We start from the raw sequence: 18,920 nt of genomic DNA, 5'->3' as shown, positions 1-18,920 counted from the left end.
ACACTATGATATATTTAGAGTCTAGCAGGACAAGTTATTGGAGCTGTATCCCTCTGTCAAGCAAGAAGACATTTCATGGAGACAAGTTTCTGAGCCTACACAGAATCAAATGATTCACACTTGAATTCATCACATCCATACACACTCAAGCCTTGTAAGGACTAAGAATTGCTGTATTGACCAGAGGAAGAAAACTAACAAAAGCTATGGAGAACTCAACCCAAGTCAAGTTCTTTTATCTCTTTGGCTTACAAGAGACATTTAACAACAAATCGGTCTATTTTATCTTGTCTCTTATCACATACCTTCTCATCATCACTGTGAATCTGACTCTGATCATAACAATCATTCAGGAGAAAGGTCTCCATGAGCCCATGTATATATTTCTGTGTAGTCTATGTGTCAATGGATTGTATGTAACTGCTGGTTTCTACCCCAAGTTCTTACTGGACCTTCAGTCAGATGTTCAGGTGATATCTTATGGTGGATGTTTGACTCAAGCCTATGTAATATACACATCTGTCATGTGTGAAATTTCTATTCTAACAGTGATGTCTTACGACAGGTATGTGGCAATATGTAGACCACTACTATATCATACCATTATCACATATTTAACTGTTAGAAAGTTAATCTTATTTTCTTGGTGTTATCCTTTATTTATAACACTCATAACAGTTCATTTAACTGCCAGACTTCCTTTGTGTGGATCTCGCATTGATAAACTCTTCTGTGACAATATGTCTATAGTAAACCATTCATGTTTACCCATTACCATCAATCGGATTTGGAGCTATTGTATAATAGTGGTTCATTTTTTACAGATACTTCTCATTGCATTTTCTTACTGTCAGATCGTAAGGTCTTGTGTAAAGTCAGCTAAGGGAAGGATTAAGTTCACACAGACATGTGTACCACATTTATTGACAATGGTTATTTTCATCACAGTGACTCTATTTGACATTTTGCAAGGGTGGATAAATAAGGTAAATATTACTCTAAATATGCGTAATGCAATGGCTGTACAATTCCTTGTTATACCACCTGTGTTAAACCCTGTCATATATGGACTTAACCTCCAGAAAATTAGAAGGGCAGTTTTTAGAAAGTGTAATCCACATAAAATCATTGATATGAGACGTTAGTTACATGATCTTACACAACAGGGACACTTCCTGATATCAGAAGTCAACAAAATTAAAAGTAAAATCTTCCAAAACTGTTGCAAGGTTAAATTGCCCCTTATTTCTTTATCTATTGCCCTCTTCTGGAAAAGTGATTTATAAATATTCCAAGAATAGACTAATTGTAGCACACTTCAGAAGGTGAATGGGCAAGACACAAAATGTAAGTGCCTTTGAAATAAATGGGTATGGTAGTAGGTGCCAGGTGCACTGGTGTGTGTCAAGAACTGCAACGCTGCTGGTTTTTCACACAACAGTTTCCCATGTAGAATATACACTGAGTGTACAAAACATTAAGAACACCTATTGAGTTGCACCCAGTTCAAAGGCACTTACATTTTGTGTCTTGCCCATTCACCCTCTGAAAGGCACACATACAAAATATATTTCTCAATTGTCTCAAGGCTTAAGAATACTTCTTTAACCTGTCTCCCTTTCATCTACACTTATTGAAGTGGATTTAACAAGTGACATCAATAAGGAATCATAGCTTTCACCTGGATTCACCTGGTCAGTCTATCTCATGGAAAGAGCAGATGTTTTTAATGTTCTGTCCAAAGGATGGTCTATATTTTAATTTACATAAGTATTCAATACATGTTAGAATCACCTTTGGCAGCGATTACAGCTGTAAGTCTCTAAGACCTTTACACACCTGGATTGTATATTATTTGAACATTACTATTAAAATTTTTTTTGTCAAGTTCGTTATTGATCATTGCTATTTTCAAGTCTTCCATAGATTTTCAAGTCAATTTAAGTCAAAACTGTAATTAGGATACTCAGGAACATTCAATGTCATCTTGGTAAGAAACTCCAGTGTATATTTGTCCTTGTGTTTTAAGTTATTGTCCTGCTGAAAGGTGAATCTGTCTCCCAATTTCTGTTGGAAAGCAGACTGAGCCAGGTTCAGCATTTTGCCTGTGCTTAGCGCTGTTCCATTTATTTTTATCCTAAAAACTCCCTAGTCCTTGCTGATGACAAGCATACCCATAACATGAGGCAGCCACCACCATGCTTGAAAATATGAAGAGTGGTCATCTATGGTGTCAAATCCGATTCAAAGTCGAACAGGCACAAGATGGCTCATGCGAGCAAGATGAAATATCATTGCAAACACTGAGTCGAGAGAGAAGAAATGTGGTCGAGTGAGCAGAGGATGGGGTCCCGCAAGTGCGCAGGCTAGTCGAGAGTGCAAATTCAACTTGAGAGCTTGCAATTGTGACTTTGAGCAAGCAGAACATCGTTGCCACAGATTTTTTTTTTTAAGTCTTAAACCGTACATATAGAACTGTAAGCAAATAAACTTTATTTGAATGCATTAAATTGTCCACCAGCAATAGTCAATTGTCATTGTCAAGTTTTCACTCATTTGTTTTTCAAATTGCTCTCACTCAAGTCTTAGCACCTTTGGGTTTGGATTTCAGGCTGATGGGGGTGGGCTTAAAGGTGGGTGCGTGTCTAGAAACCTTAGATTGGTCACTTTCACTGGAGTGATGGAAGAACAAACAAATTCCTGCCATCGGCCAGTCCACTGTTGTGATTGGCTTTTACAAGCCTTTTGTTTGCGATGGACTGAAGAGCAGTCTGTTTAGCTAGCTAGCCGGCTTCAGCAGTAAGCGCCAAATGACTTGGGGAAATCCAGCAGCTTGATAATCAAATTAATTGGGAAATCAATTATAATAGGTATACTATACATTGTGTTGAGTGGAATCTACTTGCTAAAGTTAGCTAGTTAATTACTTGTTAGCCAGCAACGTTTGTCTGTAAAATGAAAAGCAGACAGTCAGCTCTAGCAAACACCATAAAACGAGTCCACTAATTGCAAACAGGAGCCAATATTTAAGGTATTAAACCCAAGGACACACACACACACACACAGCACATGGGGATATTTAATTATATAAAGACACAAAGGGGAGAATCTGCTACCTGCAACAGTTCATACAGTACATAAAGTGCCTTCTGAAAGTATTCAGACCCCTTGACTTTTTTCACAATTTGTTACGTTACAGCGTTGTTCTAAAATTGATTAAATAATTTCCCCCCTCACCAATCTACACACATTACCACATAATGACAGAGCAAAAACAGGTTTGTAGAAATGTTTGCTAATTTAAAAAAATAAAATAAAATAAAATATCACAATTACATAAGAATTCAGACCCTTTACTCAGTACTTTGTTAAAGCACCTTTGGCAGCGGTTACAGCATTGAGTCTTCTTGAGTATGACACTACAAGCTTGGCACACCTGTATTTCGGGAGTTTCTCCCATTCTTCTCTGCAGATCCTCTCAAGCTCTGCCAGGTTGGATGGGGAGCATTGCTGCAAAGCTATTTTTATGTCTCTCCAGAGATGTTCGATAGGGTTCAAGTCCGGGCTCTGGCTGGGCCACTCAAGGACATTCAGAAACTTGTCCCGAAGCCACTCCAGCGTTGTCTTGGCTCTGTGCTTAGGGTTGTTGTCCTGTTGGTGTCACAGTTCCCTCAGCCAGAACCCAGAAGCAGACCAGGACAAGGAGAGTTGAACGAAGGTGAGGGTTTATTTAGATACAACCAAAGGTGCAGAATAATCCAGGGACAGAGCGGGCGGCGTGGATGAGTAGTTGGGGGTGCAGCACAAGGTCCAGTGATGGCTCGGCAGCCGCCGACCATCAGGCAGAGGTGGGGTGAAGGTTCCGGACGTGTGACTGCAGGTGGAACAAAAACGGAGGTAAGGACACAAAAACTCAACAAAGTACAAAACAACAAAACTCACGCAAGAAACTCTAAACTGATACACAGAACACCTACTGTTCATGGCTAACGATCCGGCAGGAACTGGATGTTTGGCCAGAGCCTAAAAAGGGTGATGATGAGGGCCAGGTGTGCAGATTGCTGACGGGATGCAGGTGCGGAAAACCAGAGAGCTCCCCGGAGCGTTCCCGAACCCTCGGGAAACAGGAGACTACGAACCCAAAACACTGGTCACCAGACAGGACCCGACTCAGACTGCCGGGATCGTTACAGTACCCCCCTCCGACGAACGCCACCGGGCGGACCTCCCGGAGCGCCAGGATGGAGGCGGTAGAAATCCCTGATGAGGTCAGCATCTAGGACCTGTCGCCGCGGAATCCAACTCCTCTCTTCAGGACCATACCCCTCCCAGTCCACGAGATACTGGAAACCCCGGCCCCGCCGTCTGGAATCCATGATGCGACGCACCGTGTAGGCAGGACCACCTCCGATCATCCGAGGAGGAGGAGGAGGAGGCGGAGGAGGCAACAGAGGACTGAGGAAGACAGGCTTGAGGCAGGAGACATGAAAGGTGGGATGGACTCTGAGCGTCCTCGGTAGTTTGAGTCGAACTGCCACCGGATTGATCACCTTCTCCACCACAAACGGACCAATGAACTTCGGTAACAACTTCCTAGACTCAGTCCGTAACGGAAGATCCCGTGTGGCCAACCAAACCCTATCTCCGATGGTATAGGTGGGAGCGGGGATCCGGCGACGATTCGCCTGGAGCTGATACCGATCCGAACCTCTAAGGAGTGCCTTTCTGGCCCGATGCCAGGTCCGGTGGCAACGACGAATATGAGCCTGAACAGAAGGCACTGATAGCTCCCTCTCCTGAGAAGGGAACAGGGGAGGTTGGTAGCCATACAGGCACTGGAAGGGAGACATCCCAGTGGCAGATGTAGGGGAGAGTATTGTGGGCATACTCAACCCAAGGCAACTGAGAGGCCCAGGAGGTGGGGTTGGAAGAGACCAGACAGCGTAGCGTGGATTCCATCTTCTGGTTGGCTCTCTCCGCCTGACCATTGGATTGGGGGTGAAAACCAGATGTGAGACTGACTGTAGCTCCAATGGCCAAACAGAAGGACCTCCAGACAGCAGAGGTAAACTGAGGGCCACGGTCGGAAACGATATCACTGGGCAAACCGTGGACCCTGAAAACCTCCTAACCAGGATCTCGGACGTCTCCGAGGCAGAGGGAAGCTTGGCAATAGGCACAAAGTGGGCGAACTTGCTGAATCTGTCCACGATAGTCAGAACGACCGTGTTCCCCTCAGAAGCGGGCAACCCGTGACGAAGTCCAGGGCCAGATGCGACCATGGACGCCGGGGAATAGGAAGGGGGTGAAGTAGTCCAGAGCTGGGCCGATTGGTACTCTTATTCTGCGCACACACTGGACAGGCAGCAACAAAACCCCGAGTATCCTCGGCCATGGCAGGCCACCAAAAACGTCTGCGAAGAAACGCCATTGTCCGAGCCACGCCAGGGTGACAAGCCATCTTGCTGGCGTGGGACCATTTGAGGACAGCAGGACGAACCGACTCAGGCACAAACAACCGACCGGGTGGACCGTTACCGGGACCGGGCTGAGTCCGAAGGGCCGCCAGCACCTCCTCCTCAATCTTCCACATCACTGCTCCCACGACGCAGTTCCGGGGAGAATAGTCTCGGTCTTGGACCCACTCTCCTCCGTCTTGGAGAACATCCGGGACAAGGCGTCCGCCTTGCCGTTCTTAGATCCAGGTCGGAACGTCAGGGCAAACTTGAATCGTCCGAAAAACAACGCCACCTGGCCTGACGGGAGTTGAGACGTTTAGCCGATTGCACGTAAGCAAGATTCTTGTGGTCAGTCCAGACAATAAACGGTTGCTCCGCCCCCTCCAACCAGTGGCGCCACTCCTCCAAGGCAAGTTTCACCGCGAGAAGCTCCCGGTTACCCACATCGTAATTCCTCTCTGCAGGCGAAAGGCGACGAGAGTAGTAGGCGCAGGGATGGAGTTTACTGTCCGTGGAGCATCGCTGCGACAGGATGGCGCCAACTCCCACATCAGACGCGTCCACTTCAACGACGAACTGACGGGCCGTGTCCGGTTGAGAGAGAATCGGTGCGTTGGTGAATCGCCTCTTCAAATCCAGAAACGCTCGATCCGCCTCCGGATTCCACTTGAAGGTCCTGATACTGGAAGTCAAGGCAGTTAATGGAGCGGCCACACGGCTGTAATCCCGGATGAATCTGCGGTAGAAATTCGCAAACCCCAAAAATCTCTGGAGTTGCAATCTCGTACCGGGCTGGGCCCATTCCAGAACCGCTCTAACCTTCTCCTGATCCATCCTAATCTCACCCCTGGAGATGATGTACCCGAGAAAGGATGTAGTGTGGGCGTGAAACTCGCACTTCTCGGCCTTCACGAACAGGCGATTCTCCAACAATCGCTGCAGAACCTGCCGGACATGCTGGACGTGGTCGGAAGGTTCCTTCGAGAAGATCAGAATGTCATCCAGGTAAACAAACACGAAGAGACCGATCATATCTCTCAGGACGTCGTTCACCATACTCTGGAATACCGCTGGAGCATTGGTCAGTCCAAACGGCATCACCTGATACTCGAAGTGACCCATCGGTGTATTGAAACCCGTCAACCACTCGTCCCCCTCTCTGATCCGGACCAGGTGATACGCATTGCGTAGGTCTAGCTTGGTGAACACCGTAGCACCCTGTAAGAGTCGAAGGCAGAACTCATCAAGGGCAGGGGATACTTGTTCTTGACCGTGATGTCATTCAACCCCCGATAATCAATACACGGTCGAAGAGAGCCATCCTTCTTTCCCACAAAGAAGAATCCTGCCCCCAGGGGTGATGACGAGGGACGAACGAGACCAGCAGCTAGGGACTCCTTGATGTAGGTCTCCAACGCCTCACGTTCAGGTCGGGAGATACTGTATAACCTTCCCTTGGGGTAGACAGCTCCAGGAACCAGGTTGATGGCACAATCATATGGTCGGTGGGGAGGAAGTGACAGAGCCTTCTGCTTACTGAAAACTTCCCCCAAATCGTGATATGTCTCGGGAACCAGGGACAAATCTGGGGGTTTAGCCTCAATCACCTGACTGGGAACCGAATGGGGGCAGGCAGTCTTGAGACAGTTAGCATGACAATCAAGGCTCCAACTCGTTACCTTGCCCGTCACCCAATCGAACGTGGGATTGTGTTCCTTCAGCCAGGGGTATCCAAGGACCAGAGGAACATGGGAAGACGGCAGAATGAAAAATGAAATCATCTCAGAATGATTCCCCGACAACCGCATCTTAACCGGTTCAGTCCTCATCGTGATACGTGCCAGACTACTGCCGTTCAGAGTGGTCGCCTCAATGGCTTCCGGCAATTGCTCCTTGGAAAGCCCCAGCTGTTCCACCAACTCGGCATCAAGAAAGCTTCCATCGGCACCTGAATCGATAAAAGCGTTAAGCGCTAAGCTCTGATTCCTGTTAACAAGGGGTAGCCGGGAAGCGGGGTCTGACAGAGGTACTGAGAGGTTGAAACTGGCTCGCTAAAAGTCCTCCCAACTTTAGCGAGCCGGGCAGTTTGACGACCGCCGGGAACAAGTGGAGATGTAATGTCCCGAGCGACCACAGTAGAGGCAGCAGTTGGTCTTACGTCTATGTTGACGCTCCTCCTTGGTTAACCCGTGCCGCCCCACTTGCATGGGTTCAGAATCGGGAGAGAGGTCCTCTCCACTAATCCTTAGTGGTGGAGAATGATCGACGTGTTCTGGTCCACCACCCGACCCGACTGGGAACTGAGAAGCTGATCGATTGGACGGAACCCATTGCTTCTCCCTCCTTCGCTCTCGGACTCGATTATCCACCCGAATAGACAAGGCTACCAAGCTGTCCAGGTCACTAGGCTCCGGATAGGAGATCAACTCATCCTTGAGCTGCTCCGACAGGCCCTGGTAAAAGGCCGCTTGCAAAGACTCCTCGTTCCATCCACTCTCCACAGCCAACGTCTTGAACTCGATCACGAAGTCGGCCACGCTGCGAGTTCCTTGGTGAAGAGAAAACAGACGCCTAGCTGCGTCCCTCCCTCGGACGGAATGGTCGAAGAGCTTCCTCATCTCGGCCGTGAACCCCTGGTATGAAGCCATGCAGGGATCCTGTCGTTCCCAAACGGCTGAAGCCCACTCCAGCGCTCGACCACGCAGCAACTCAATCAAAAAGGCTATCCTAGCCTTGTCAGTGGCATAAGAGTAGGGCTGTAGATCGAACACTAATCCACACTGCATAAGGAAGGAACGGCATCTTCCCAGCTCCCCCTCATATTTATCCGGCGTCGGAACCTTGGGCTCACGGAGGGACACAACTTCAGAAGCGGCAGGCGAGATGGGTGAAACCGGTAGTGGGTCCTCCACCGGACACTGGCGTTGGTTCTGGACCTCCGTCAGGCCGGTAGAAAGGTTCCGAACTGACAACGCGATCTCCTGTAGTACCATGCTATGATGGCCCAACGTCTTCTCCTGCTGGGTAATGGCATGGCGAACAGAGTCCAGGTCCGCTGGGTTCATATTTGGCCGGATCGTTCTGTCACAGTTCCCTCAGCCAGAACCCAGAAGCAGACCAGGACAAGGAGAGTTGAACGAAGGTGAGGGTTTATTTAGATACAACCAAAGGTGCAGAATAATCCAGGGACAGAGCGGGCGGCGTGGATGAGTAGTTGGGGGTGCAGCACAAGGTCCAGTGATGGCTCGGCAGCCGCCGACCATCAGGCAGAGGTGGGGTGAAGGTTCCGGACGTGTGACTGCAGGTGGAACAAAAACGGAGGTAAGGACACAAAAACTCAACAAAGTACAAAACAACAAAACTCACGCAAGAAACTCTAAACTGATACACAGAACACCTACTGTTCATGGCTAACGATCCGGCAGGAACTGGATGTTTGGCCAGAGCCTAAAAAGGGTGATGATGAGGGCCAGGTGTGCAGATTGCTGACGGGATGCAGGTGCGGAAAACCAGAGAGCTCCCCGGAGCGTTCCCGAACCCTCGGGAAACAGGAGACTACGAACCCAAAACACTGGTCACCAGACAGGACCCGACTCAGACTGCCGGGATCGTTACAGTTGGAAGGTTAACCGTTGCCCCAGTCTGAGGTCCTGAGCGCTCTGGAGCAGGTTTTCATCAAGGTTCTCTCTATACTTTGCTCCGTTGATCTTTCCCTCGATCCTGACTAATCTCCCAGTCCCTGCCGCTGAAAGACATCCCCACAGCATGATGCTGCCACCACCATGCTTCACCGTAGGAATGGTGCCATGTTTCTTCCCAACGTAACGCTTGGCATTCAGGCCAAAGAGTTCAATATTGGTTTCATCAGAAAAGATAATCTTATTTCCCATGGTCTGAGAGTCTTTAGGTGCCTTTTGGCAAACTCCAAGCGGACTGTCATGTGCGTTTTACTGAGGAGTGGCTTCCGTCTGGCCACTCTACCATAAAGGCCTGATTGGTGGAGTGCTGCAGAGATGGTTGTCCTACTGGAAGTTTCTTCCATCTCCACAGAGGAACTCTAGAGCTCTGTTAGAGTGACCATCAGGTTCTTGGTCACCTCCCTGATCAAGCCCCTTCTCCCCTGATTTCTCAGTTTGGCCAGGTGGCCAGATCTAGGAAGAATCTAGGTGGTTCTAAACTTCTTCCATTTAAGAATGATGGAGGCGACTGTGTTCTTGGGGACCTTCAATGCTGCAGAAATGTGTTGGTACACAAACCTGTCTCGGAACTCTACGGACAATTCCTTCGACCTCATGGCTTGGTTTTTGCTCTGACATGCACTGTCAACTGTGGGACCTTATATAGACAGGTGTGTGCCTTTCCAAATCATGTCCAATCAATTGAATTTATCAAAGGTGGACTCCAATCAAGTTGTAGAAACATCTTAAGGATGATCAATGGAAACAGGATGCACCTGAGCTCAATTTCGAGTCTCATAATGAAGGGTCTGAATATTTATTTAAATAAGGTATTTCTGTTTGTTTGTTTTTAATAAATGTGCAAACATTTATAAAAACCTGTTTTCACTTTGTCATTATGGGGTATTGTATGTAGATTGCTGAGTTTTATTTGTATTTTAATCCATTTTAGAATAAGGCTGTAATGTAACAAAATATGGAAAAAGTCAAGGGGTCTGAATACTTTCCGAAGGCACTGTAACCAGTCCTAAATAATAGAATGTAAACTGACATATGATAAACCAGCTACTCAGTTTAAAGCATGTCAGAGTCAGCTTTATTAGCCAAATACATTTGCATGTACAGGAATTTGACTCTGTGAAATGGTGCTGCCACAAGAGACAGATATACAGCATGTACACTATGAACACTATAAGCTACATGATCAATTATGCATGTAATAGATGTGCAGAGTGCAAAGAGCAACATGCAGTTCTGGGATGATAGTGCCAGGTGCATAGTCTGTGGATGAATATTGCAGAGTGCCAAATCCATGGATGAAAGGGTCATCGTGGACCAGGTGGCCGGTTGGCGAAGGCCATGGTACGGGGAAAGAAACTGTTCAGATGGCGGGAGTTTTTGGTCATGATTGACCTGAACCGTTTGCCAGAGGGTAGTATTTGGAAGAGGTGGTAGAACAGGTAGGTGAGGATCTTTCCTGCATGCTTTCTTGTCCTGGAGTTGTGCAGGACCTCGATGGACGGCAGGTGGCAGTCAATGACCTGATCTCAGCAGACCAGACAATCTGTTGCAGTGATGGGAGAGGTGAGGATGGACTCGATGATGGTTGTTTAGAACTGAATCAGTACACACAGCATTCAAAGGAGGACTGAGGACAAAACAACTGAGCACTTGTTGGCTACTTTTCCTTCAATCTGCGGTCCAACTCAACCCAAACCAAACCATCTCAGTTGGGTTGAGGTTGGGTGATTGTGGAGGCCAGATCATCTGATGCAGCACTCCATCACTCTCCTTTTTGGTCAAATAGCCCTTACACAGCCTGGAGGTGTGTTGGGTCATTGACCTGTTGAAAAACAAATGATGGTCCCATTAAGCGCAAACCAGATGGGATGGCATATCGCTGCAGAATGCTGTGGTAGCCATGTTGGTTAAGTGTGCCTTGAATTCTAAATAAATCACAGACACCAGCAAAGCACCCCCACACCATCACACCTCCTCCTCCATACTTCACGGTGGAAACTACAAATGCAGAGTGTGACGAGTACTACGTTTACGAAGAGGCAGGACGCAGGAATTAACAAGGTAAAGGTTTACTTAAACAATGACAAAGAGAAATAACAAAGATAGAATACATGACACGAAGCTAAACAATCACACACAACATCATAAGGAACAGTACAGTGCTAAATAGGAGTGGTGTTGAGATGATGAGGTGCAGGTGCACTGGAGGTCATTTGGGTGTGTTGGGTTTCCATTCCGGTGTTGCTGAGGTGTTGCGCTCAGACCGGTGTCTCAGTAGACCGGCAAATCAGAGCGCCGGAGGGGAGCAACGGGAGGAGACGTGACACAGAAATCATCCGTTCACCTACTCTGCGTATCACAAAGACAAGGCAGTTGGAACCAAAATTTGGACTGATCAGACCAAAGGAGAGATTTCCACCGGTCTAATGTCCATTGCTCGTGTTTCTTGCCCCAAGCAATTATCTTCTTCTTATTGGTGTCCTTTAGCAGTGGTTTCTTTGCAGCAATTCGACCATGAAGGCCTGATTCACGCAGTCTCCTCTGAAATGTTGATGTTGAGATGTGTCTGTTACTTGAACTCTGTGAAGCATTTATTTGGGCTGCAATCTGAGGTGCAGTTAACGCTAATGAGCTTATCCTCTGCAGCAGAGGTAACTCTGGGTTTTCCTTTCCTGTGGCGGTCCTCATGAGAGCCAGTTTCATCATAGCGCTTGATGGTTTTTGCAACTGCACTTGAAGAAACTTTAAAAGTTCTTGAAATTTTCCGGATTGACTGATCTTCATGTCTTAAAGTAATGATGGACTGTTGTTTCTCTTTGCTTATTTGAGATGTTCTTGCCATAATATGGACTTAGTCTTTTACCAAATAGGGCTATCTTCTGTATACCACCCCTACCTTGTCACAACACAACTGATTGGCTCAAACGCATTAAGAAGGAAAGAAATTCCACAAATTAACAAGGCAGACCTGTTAATTGAAATGCATTCCAGGTGACTACCTCATGAAGCTGCTTGAGAGAATGCCAAGAGTGTGCAAAGCTGTCATCAAGGCAAAGGGGTGGCTATTTGAAGTATCTCAAATATAAAATATATTTTGATTTGTTTAACACTTTTTTGGTTACTACATGATTCCATATGTGTTATTTCATAGTTGAAGTCTTCACTATTATTCCTCAATGTAGAAAATAGTATAAATAAAGAAAAACCCTTGAATGAGTAGGTGTGTGGATCATTCAATATAAGTTTCTACCTAAAACAATGACATGAGCTCTGTCCTAATTAATCTCTGCTCAACTCCCCACTTCCTCTACTTGCATCCTTCTCAAAATCCTATGTTGTTTTAGAAGGAGGCGCGATGGTCAGTATCTCCAGACAGTGTTAGTGCTGCAAGGTATCCCAGGTACTGTTTGTGGCCACGTCACCTACTTCAGAACCAGTGAAGATCTCCAGGTTCTTACATTGATGCATCAGCATAATCTATGGAGAGGGCAGAACAATACAGGAGATGGAATTAGATTTAGTATGGAGTCGAAGTCCCAACTTAAAATCCTTCCACAATCCATAAAAATTGGTAAAAGGTCAACAATAATAGGGCACTGGCCTTTTAGGAAGGTGGAGCGATACATATTTGCTGAGTTGTGTAAGGCATAAGATGAGTTGGTGACCGGCTGGTCCATCCTCTGCCTCATTGGTGTAGTCATCCAGGGCGATGAAGTAGAAGCCTGACTCCACCTGGTCAAATGTGTTCTCTCTACAATAACTGACGTGTCACCTGAGAACAACTGGAGTGAGAGAGAGGAAAATAAGATGTCAGAAAATGTCACAGAGTTCAATTGGAGTTTAAATGTTTTAACATCTTAATGTTGCATTCAAGGTAACAATCCATTATAAGACTGCTGTGGCTGTATCAAAAGAGGCAACTATGGATAATAATTTAGCCAAATAAGTGAAAACGCACGATTTGGGACTGGACTGAGCCGAGCTGTAGGGCAATTCCACGATACAGAGTAATGCTGACCCTCAGATTTTTCATTTAAAAATGTATGTCAAACAAAAAACGATGATTTCGAAGTTAAACAAACCATACAACTCTATGCACAAGGACTATTTTCAACAATTTGCAATCATTGGTTTGTTTGACAAATACACTGAACAAAAATATTAACGCATTATGCTGCAATTTAAAAGATTTTACTGAGTTACAGTTCATATAAAGAAATCAGTCAATTGAAATAAATTAATTAGGCCATAATCTATGGATTTTACATGACTGGGAATACAGATATGCATCTGTTGGTCACAGATTCCTTTTTTTAAAAAGGTAGTGGCGTGGATCAGAAAACCAGTCAGTATCTAGTGTGAAAACCATTTGCCTCACACAGTGCGACACATCACCTTCTGATAGAGTTGTTCAGTCTGTTGATTGTGGCCTGTGGAATGTTGTCCCACTCCTGTTCAATGCTTGTGCGAAGTTGCTGGATATTGGCGGGAAATGCAACATGCTGTCGTACACGTCGATCCAGAGCATGCCAAACATGCTCAATGGGTGACATGTTTGCTGAGTGTGCAGGCCATGGAAGAAATTGGACATTTTCAGCTTCCAGGAATTGTGTACAGATCCTTGTGAAATGGGGCTATGCATTATCATGCAGAAAAATGAGGTGATGGCGGCAGATGAATGGCACTACAATGGGCCTCAGGATCTCGTCACGGTATCTCTGTGCATTCAAATTACCATAGATAAAATGTAATTGTGTTCATTGTCCGTAACTTATGCCTGCCCATACCATAACTCTACCGCCACCATGGGGCATTCTGTTCACAACATTGACATCAACAAACCGTTTGCCCACATAACGCCATATGCAATCTTCCTGGTACAGTTGAAACCTCATCTGTGAAGAGCACACTTCTCCAGCTTGCCAGTGGCCATCGAAGGTGCGCATTTGCCCACTGAAGTCGGTTACGCTGCCAAACTGCAGTCAGGTCAAGACCCTGGTGAGCACGACAAACACGCAGATGAGCTTCCCTGAGATGGTTTCTGACAGTTTGTGCAGAAATTCTTCAGTTGTGCAAACACACAGTTTCATCAGCTGTCCGAGTGGCTGGTCTCAGACGATCCCGCAGGTGAAGATGCCGGATGTGAAGGTCCTGTGCTGGCATGGTTATACATGGTCGGCGGTTGTGAGGTCGGTTGGATGTACTGCCAATTTCTCAAAAACACAGGCTTATGGTAAAGAAATTAACGTTCAATTATCTGGCAACAGCTCTGGTGCCAACAGTCAGAATGCCAACTGCACGTTCCTTAAAACATCTGTGGCAATGTGTTGTGTGACAACAATCCACATGTTAAAGTGGCCTTTTATTGTCCCCAGCACAAGCTGCACCTGTGGGCAGAAATGATTAAATATTAAACCATTAGACCTCTCACTAAATACGTCAGTCATACAAAAGTTATACTTAAATCCTAAATGGTTCTCTAGCAGATTAGTAAGAATGTCTCACCCCATGTTAAGAATGGACTTTTTCCCTTTATTCAGATTACAACCTCTCACTTTCGGTTATTTGAAAATGAAATGATCTCCAAAATATTGCACTTTTGAAAATAAGCCATAGAAAGTTGGTTGCAATTTCAGTTTAATCCAACAGAAAAGACAGAACAAATAATACAACAAATATTGTGGTTAAACTCAAATATACAAATTGATTTAAAAAATATATATATTTTTTTTTTTACAAAAGGTATAATCTTTGTAGATTACATCATAAATAGGACTGGTGGAGTTATGTCACACATGCAGCTAACATTAATATATGGGGAAATATTCTCACTAATTGCAGCATTACCGCAAAAATGGAAGAGGCAAGTAGAAGGGGGAATAGTAAGGAACTTGTCTGTTGGCCCTGCATTAGAGACCAAAAGTGGTTCAAGGATATTGTAATGAATAAAAAAGTATACCAGTTTAATTTCAGGACCAAAAAAGTGACAGCTGTGCCATATACAGTACATTTGGAAAGTATTCAGACCGCTTGACTTTTTCCACATTTTGTTACGTTACAGCCTTATTCAAAAATAGATTAATTAAACATTTTCCTCATCAATCTACACACAATACCCCTTAATGACAAAGCGAAAACAGGTTAAGAACTTTTTACAAATGTATTACAAATAAAAAACAGGAATACCTCATTTACATAAGTATTCAGACTCTTTGCTATGAGACTCGAAATTGAGCTCAGGTGCATCCTGTTTCCATTTATAATCCTTGATGTTTCTACAAGTTGATTGGAGTCCACTTGTGGTACATTCAATTGATTGGAAATGATTTGGAAAGGCACACACCTGTCTATATAAGGTCCCACAGTTGACAGTGCACAGTCAGAGCAAAAACCAAGCCATGAGGTTAAGGAATTGTCCGTAGAGCTCATAGACAGGATTGTGTTGAGGCACAGATCTGGGGAAGGGTCCTTAAAAATGTCTGCAGCATTGACGGTCCCCAAGAACACAGTCGCCTCCATCATTCTTAAATGGAAGAAGTTTGGAACCACCAAGAGTCTTCCTAGAGCTGGCCGCCCGGCCAAACTGAGCAATCGAGGGAGAAGGGCCTTGGTCAGTGAGGTGACCAAGAACCCAATGGTCACTCTGACAGAGCTCCAGAGTTCCTCTGTGGAGATGGGAGAACCTTCCAGAAGGACAACCATCTCTGCAGCACTCCACAAATCAGGCCTTTATGGTAGAGTGGCCAGACAGAGGCCACTCCTCAGTAAAAGCCCACTTGGAGTTTGCCAAAAGGCACCTAAAGACTCAAACCATGAAAAATAAGATTATCTGGTCTGATGAATCCAAGATTGAACACTTTGGCCTGAATGCCAAGCTTCACGTCTGGAGGAAACCTGGCACCATCCCTACGGTGAAGCATGGTGGTGGCAGCATCATACTGTGGGGATGTTTTTCAGAGGCAGGTTCTGGGAGACTAGTCAGGATCGAGGGAAAGATGAATGGAGCAAAGTAAACAGATCCTTAATGAAAACCTGCTCCAGAGTGCTCAGGACCTAAGACTGGGGTGAAGGTTCATCTTCCAACAGGACAATGACCCTAAGCACACAGCCAAGACAACGCAGGAGAGGCTTCGGGACAAGTCTTTGAATGACCTTGAGTCGCCCAGCCAGAGCCCGGACTTGAACCCGATCTAACATCTCTGGAGAGACCTGAAAATAGCTGTCCAGCGACACTCCCCATCCTACCTGACAGATTTTGAGAAGATCTGCAGAGAAGAATGGGAGAAACTCCCCAAATACAGGGGTGCCAAGCTTGTAGCGTCATACCCAAGAAGACTTAAGGCTGTAATTGTTGCCAAAGGTGCTTCAACAAAGTACTGAGTAAAGGGTCTGAATACTTATGTAAATGACACATTTCAGTTTTTAATTTTTAATACATTTGCAAAAAATTAAAAAAACCTGTTTTTGCTTTGTCATTATGGGGTATTGTGTGTAGATTGATGAGGGGAAAAAACATTTGATCCATTTTAGAATAAAGCCTGTAACGTACAAAAATTGTGGAAAAAGTTAAGGGGTCTGAATTATTTCCGAATGCACTGTAGATTGCAATATAGTTTAGATGTACCGATTCCATGGCACATGGTTTATGAACTGATACGCAAAACTTAGAATTTGTCCATTTAAATTGTCATTCAAAATTCTTCCAACCAATAGAATGTTATATATTTGTGGGATACAACCACCAGGGAGGGATTAAAAACAACAAGATAACTAATGTAAAATATACTGTGTCCGTAAAATGTATATAGGTTCACAACTTTTGTGAAACAGCACAGTTAAAAATAAATGGTAAAATATAAATCAAACTGGATGGTTTTCAGAGATAGATGGGAGGGGTTGATGGTAGCTGAAGATGGGATTAAAACAAACAAAAGATAACTATTTTAAAATACATTGTGTCCGTAAAATGTATATAGTATGTAGAAGCCAAAGTATTGTTGTCCATTACTTCACTCCAATTAGGGGAGGGGTGGTAGGGTTAGGGGAAAATAATAAAGTAAAATATATTTTAATAAACGTTTTTTCAAAGGTGCACATGTTGTAATGATCATGCTGTTTAATCAGCTTCTTGATATGATACACCTGTCAGTTGGATGGATTATATTGGCAAATGAGAAATGCTCACCAACAGGGATGTAAACAAATTTGTACACACAATGTTTGATAAATACGCTTTTTTCTGGGATATTTTATTTCAGCTCAAGAAACATAGCACCAGCACTTTACATGTTGCGTTTATATTTTTGTTCAGTATATTTAAAAATGAAAAATCTGAGTCTCAGCGTCACTCTTTTATCGTGGAATTGCCCTGTATCAATCCAAAGGACTTGCCAGTCAGCATGGGTCAGTTTTGAACAGCCTGCTGTCATTTCATGCCCAACCCACCTTGTGGAGAGCTATCCTCCAATAGGTTTTCCCTTCATCCTTTACCTACACTACTCATATTGTTTAGCAATGACTATCACATTCATTCAGTAGAGAACAATCTTTCTAACCAAGACAGCAGCTGGTCATCATCCTCTCTACGTGACAAATGTCCTACGCACAATGCCTTCATACAGTGTCAAATAAAATAGAGGAACTCTCAGTGCCACTAATGATTAAGTTACGGGTGTGCAAAGAGGAGAGCCAAGGTAACCTACATGGAACAGAATGGACTCCTGTATCTCCTGTCTCTGTCAGCTGAGCAGAGAACAACTTCACCACCACATATTAGTGACAGTGGACCTGCATGGAAAGAGGGATGGAGAGAGAGAAATGGTTAAAAAGTGATCAAATCTTTATTTAAATCAGATTGTATCTCAAATTATGCGGTTAGCGGCTTACAATATTGGCTATTATTTGGTTCAGAGCCTGACCTCTCTTGGCTCCCCCTCCTTAATCACTGACTTCTTCCCCAGTGATGGACTTCCCTGTCTGTTCTCACCCTGCCTCTTCCCCCTCTTATGCCACCCAGCCATGCTGGTCTTCCAAGTCCTCCTCCTCTACTAAACCTCTCCTTGACTTAAGTACAATGTTCTTAGTTAAACCAGAGACCGTATAGAAAACGAAACCACCTTGTTTTTGGTTAAACCACATGGTTAAATGTTAGCTAACTAGCTAGAAAAAAGAAAAACCCTTGAATGAGTAGGTGTGTCCAAACTTTGGACTGGTAGTGTATATATTTTTTACATTGTTTGCAAACTGATATGTGACACGTATTCATGCCAAAATGACTTGCAAAACAGGCAAAACATTCACCTGCCATGAATGACAGGTCGCCACTGGAGTGGTCATAACAATTTCTAGGCAAAACCGTTCAGACACCACATAAATCTTTAGTTTAACCTCTTAAGGATCGGACACTTTTTTTCAATTTACGCGTAAAATGACATACCCAAATCTAACTGCCTGTAGCAAGGATATGCTATTTGTGATGCCATCTGAAAGGAAACACTTTGAAGTTTGTGGAAATTTGAAATTAATGTAGGAGTATATAACACATTAGATCTGTTAAAAGATAATACACTGCTCAGAAAAATAAAGGGAACACTTAAACAACACATCATAGATCTGAATGAATGAAATAATCTTATTAAAAACTTTTTTCTTGACATAGTTGAATGTGCTGACAACAAAATCACACAAAAATGATCAATGGAAATCAAAATGTATCAACCCATGGAGGTCTGGATTTGGAGTCACCCTCAAAATTAAAGAGGAA

At 44.6% G+C, this 18,920-nt stretch overlaps 1 protein-coding gene across 1 annotated transcript; it reads left to right on the top strand.

Moving 5' to 3' along the window:
- Window positions 1-206: 206 nt before the first annotated feature.
- LOC123482763 (olfactory receptor 6N1-like) lies at window positions 207-1,145 on the top strand. The gene has a single exon (XM_045211493.1). It carries the CDS (start codon window positions 207-209, stop codon window positions 1,143-1,145), a length of 939 nt encoding a protein of 312 aa, XP_045067428.1.
- Window positions 1,146-18,920: the final 17,775 nt, after the last annotated feature.

Source organism: Coregonus clupeaformis, chromosome 5, assembly GCF_020615455.1.
Source record: "Coregonus clupeaformis isolate EN_2021a chromosome 5, ASM2061545v1, whole genome shotgun sequence".
NCBI classification, from domain to species: Eukaryota; Metazoa; Chordata; class Actinopteri; order Salmoniformes; family Salmonidae; genus Coregonus; species Coregonus clupeaformis.
Note: the sequence above shows the minus strand (reverse complement) of the source record. Positions and strands in the feature narration are given on the sequence as shown.

Coding starts and splice junctions, on each gene's coding strand:
- LOC123482763 (XM_045211493.1), top strand. CDS start 207: ATGGAGAACTCAACCCAAGTCAAGTTCTTTTATCTCTTTGGCTTACAA.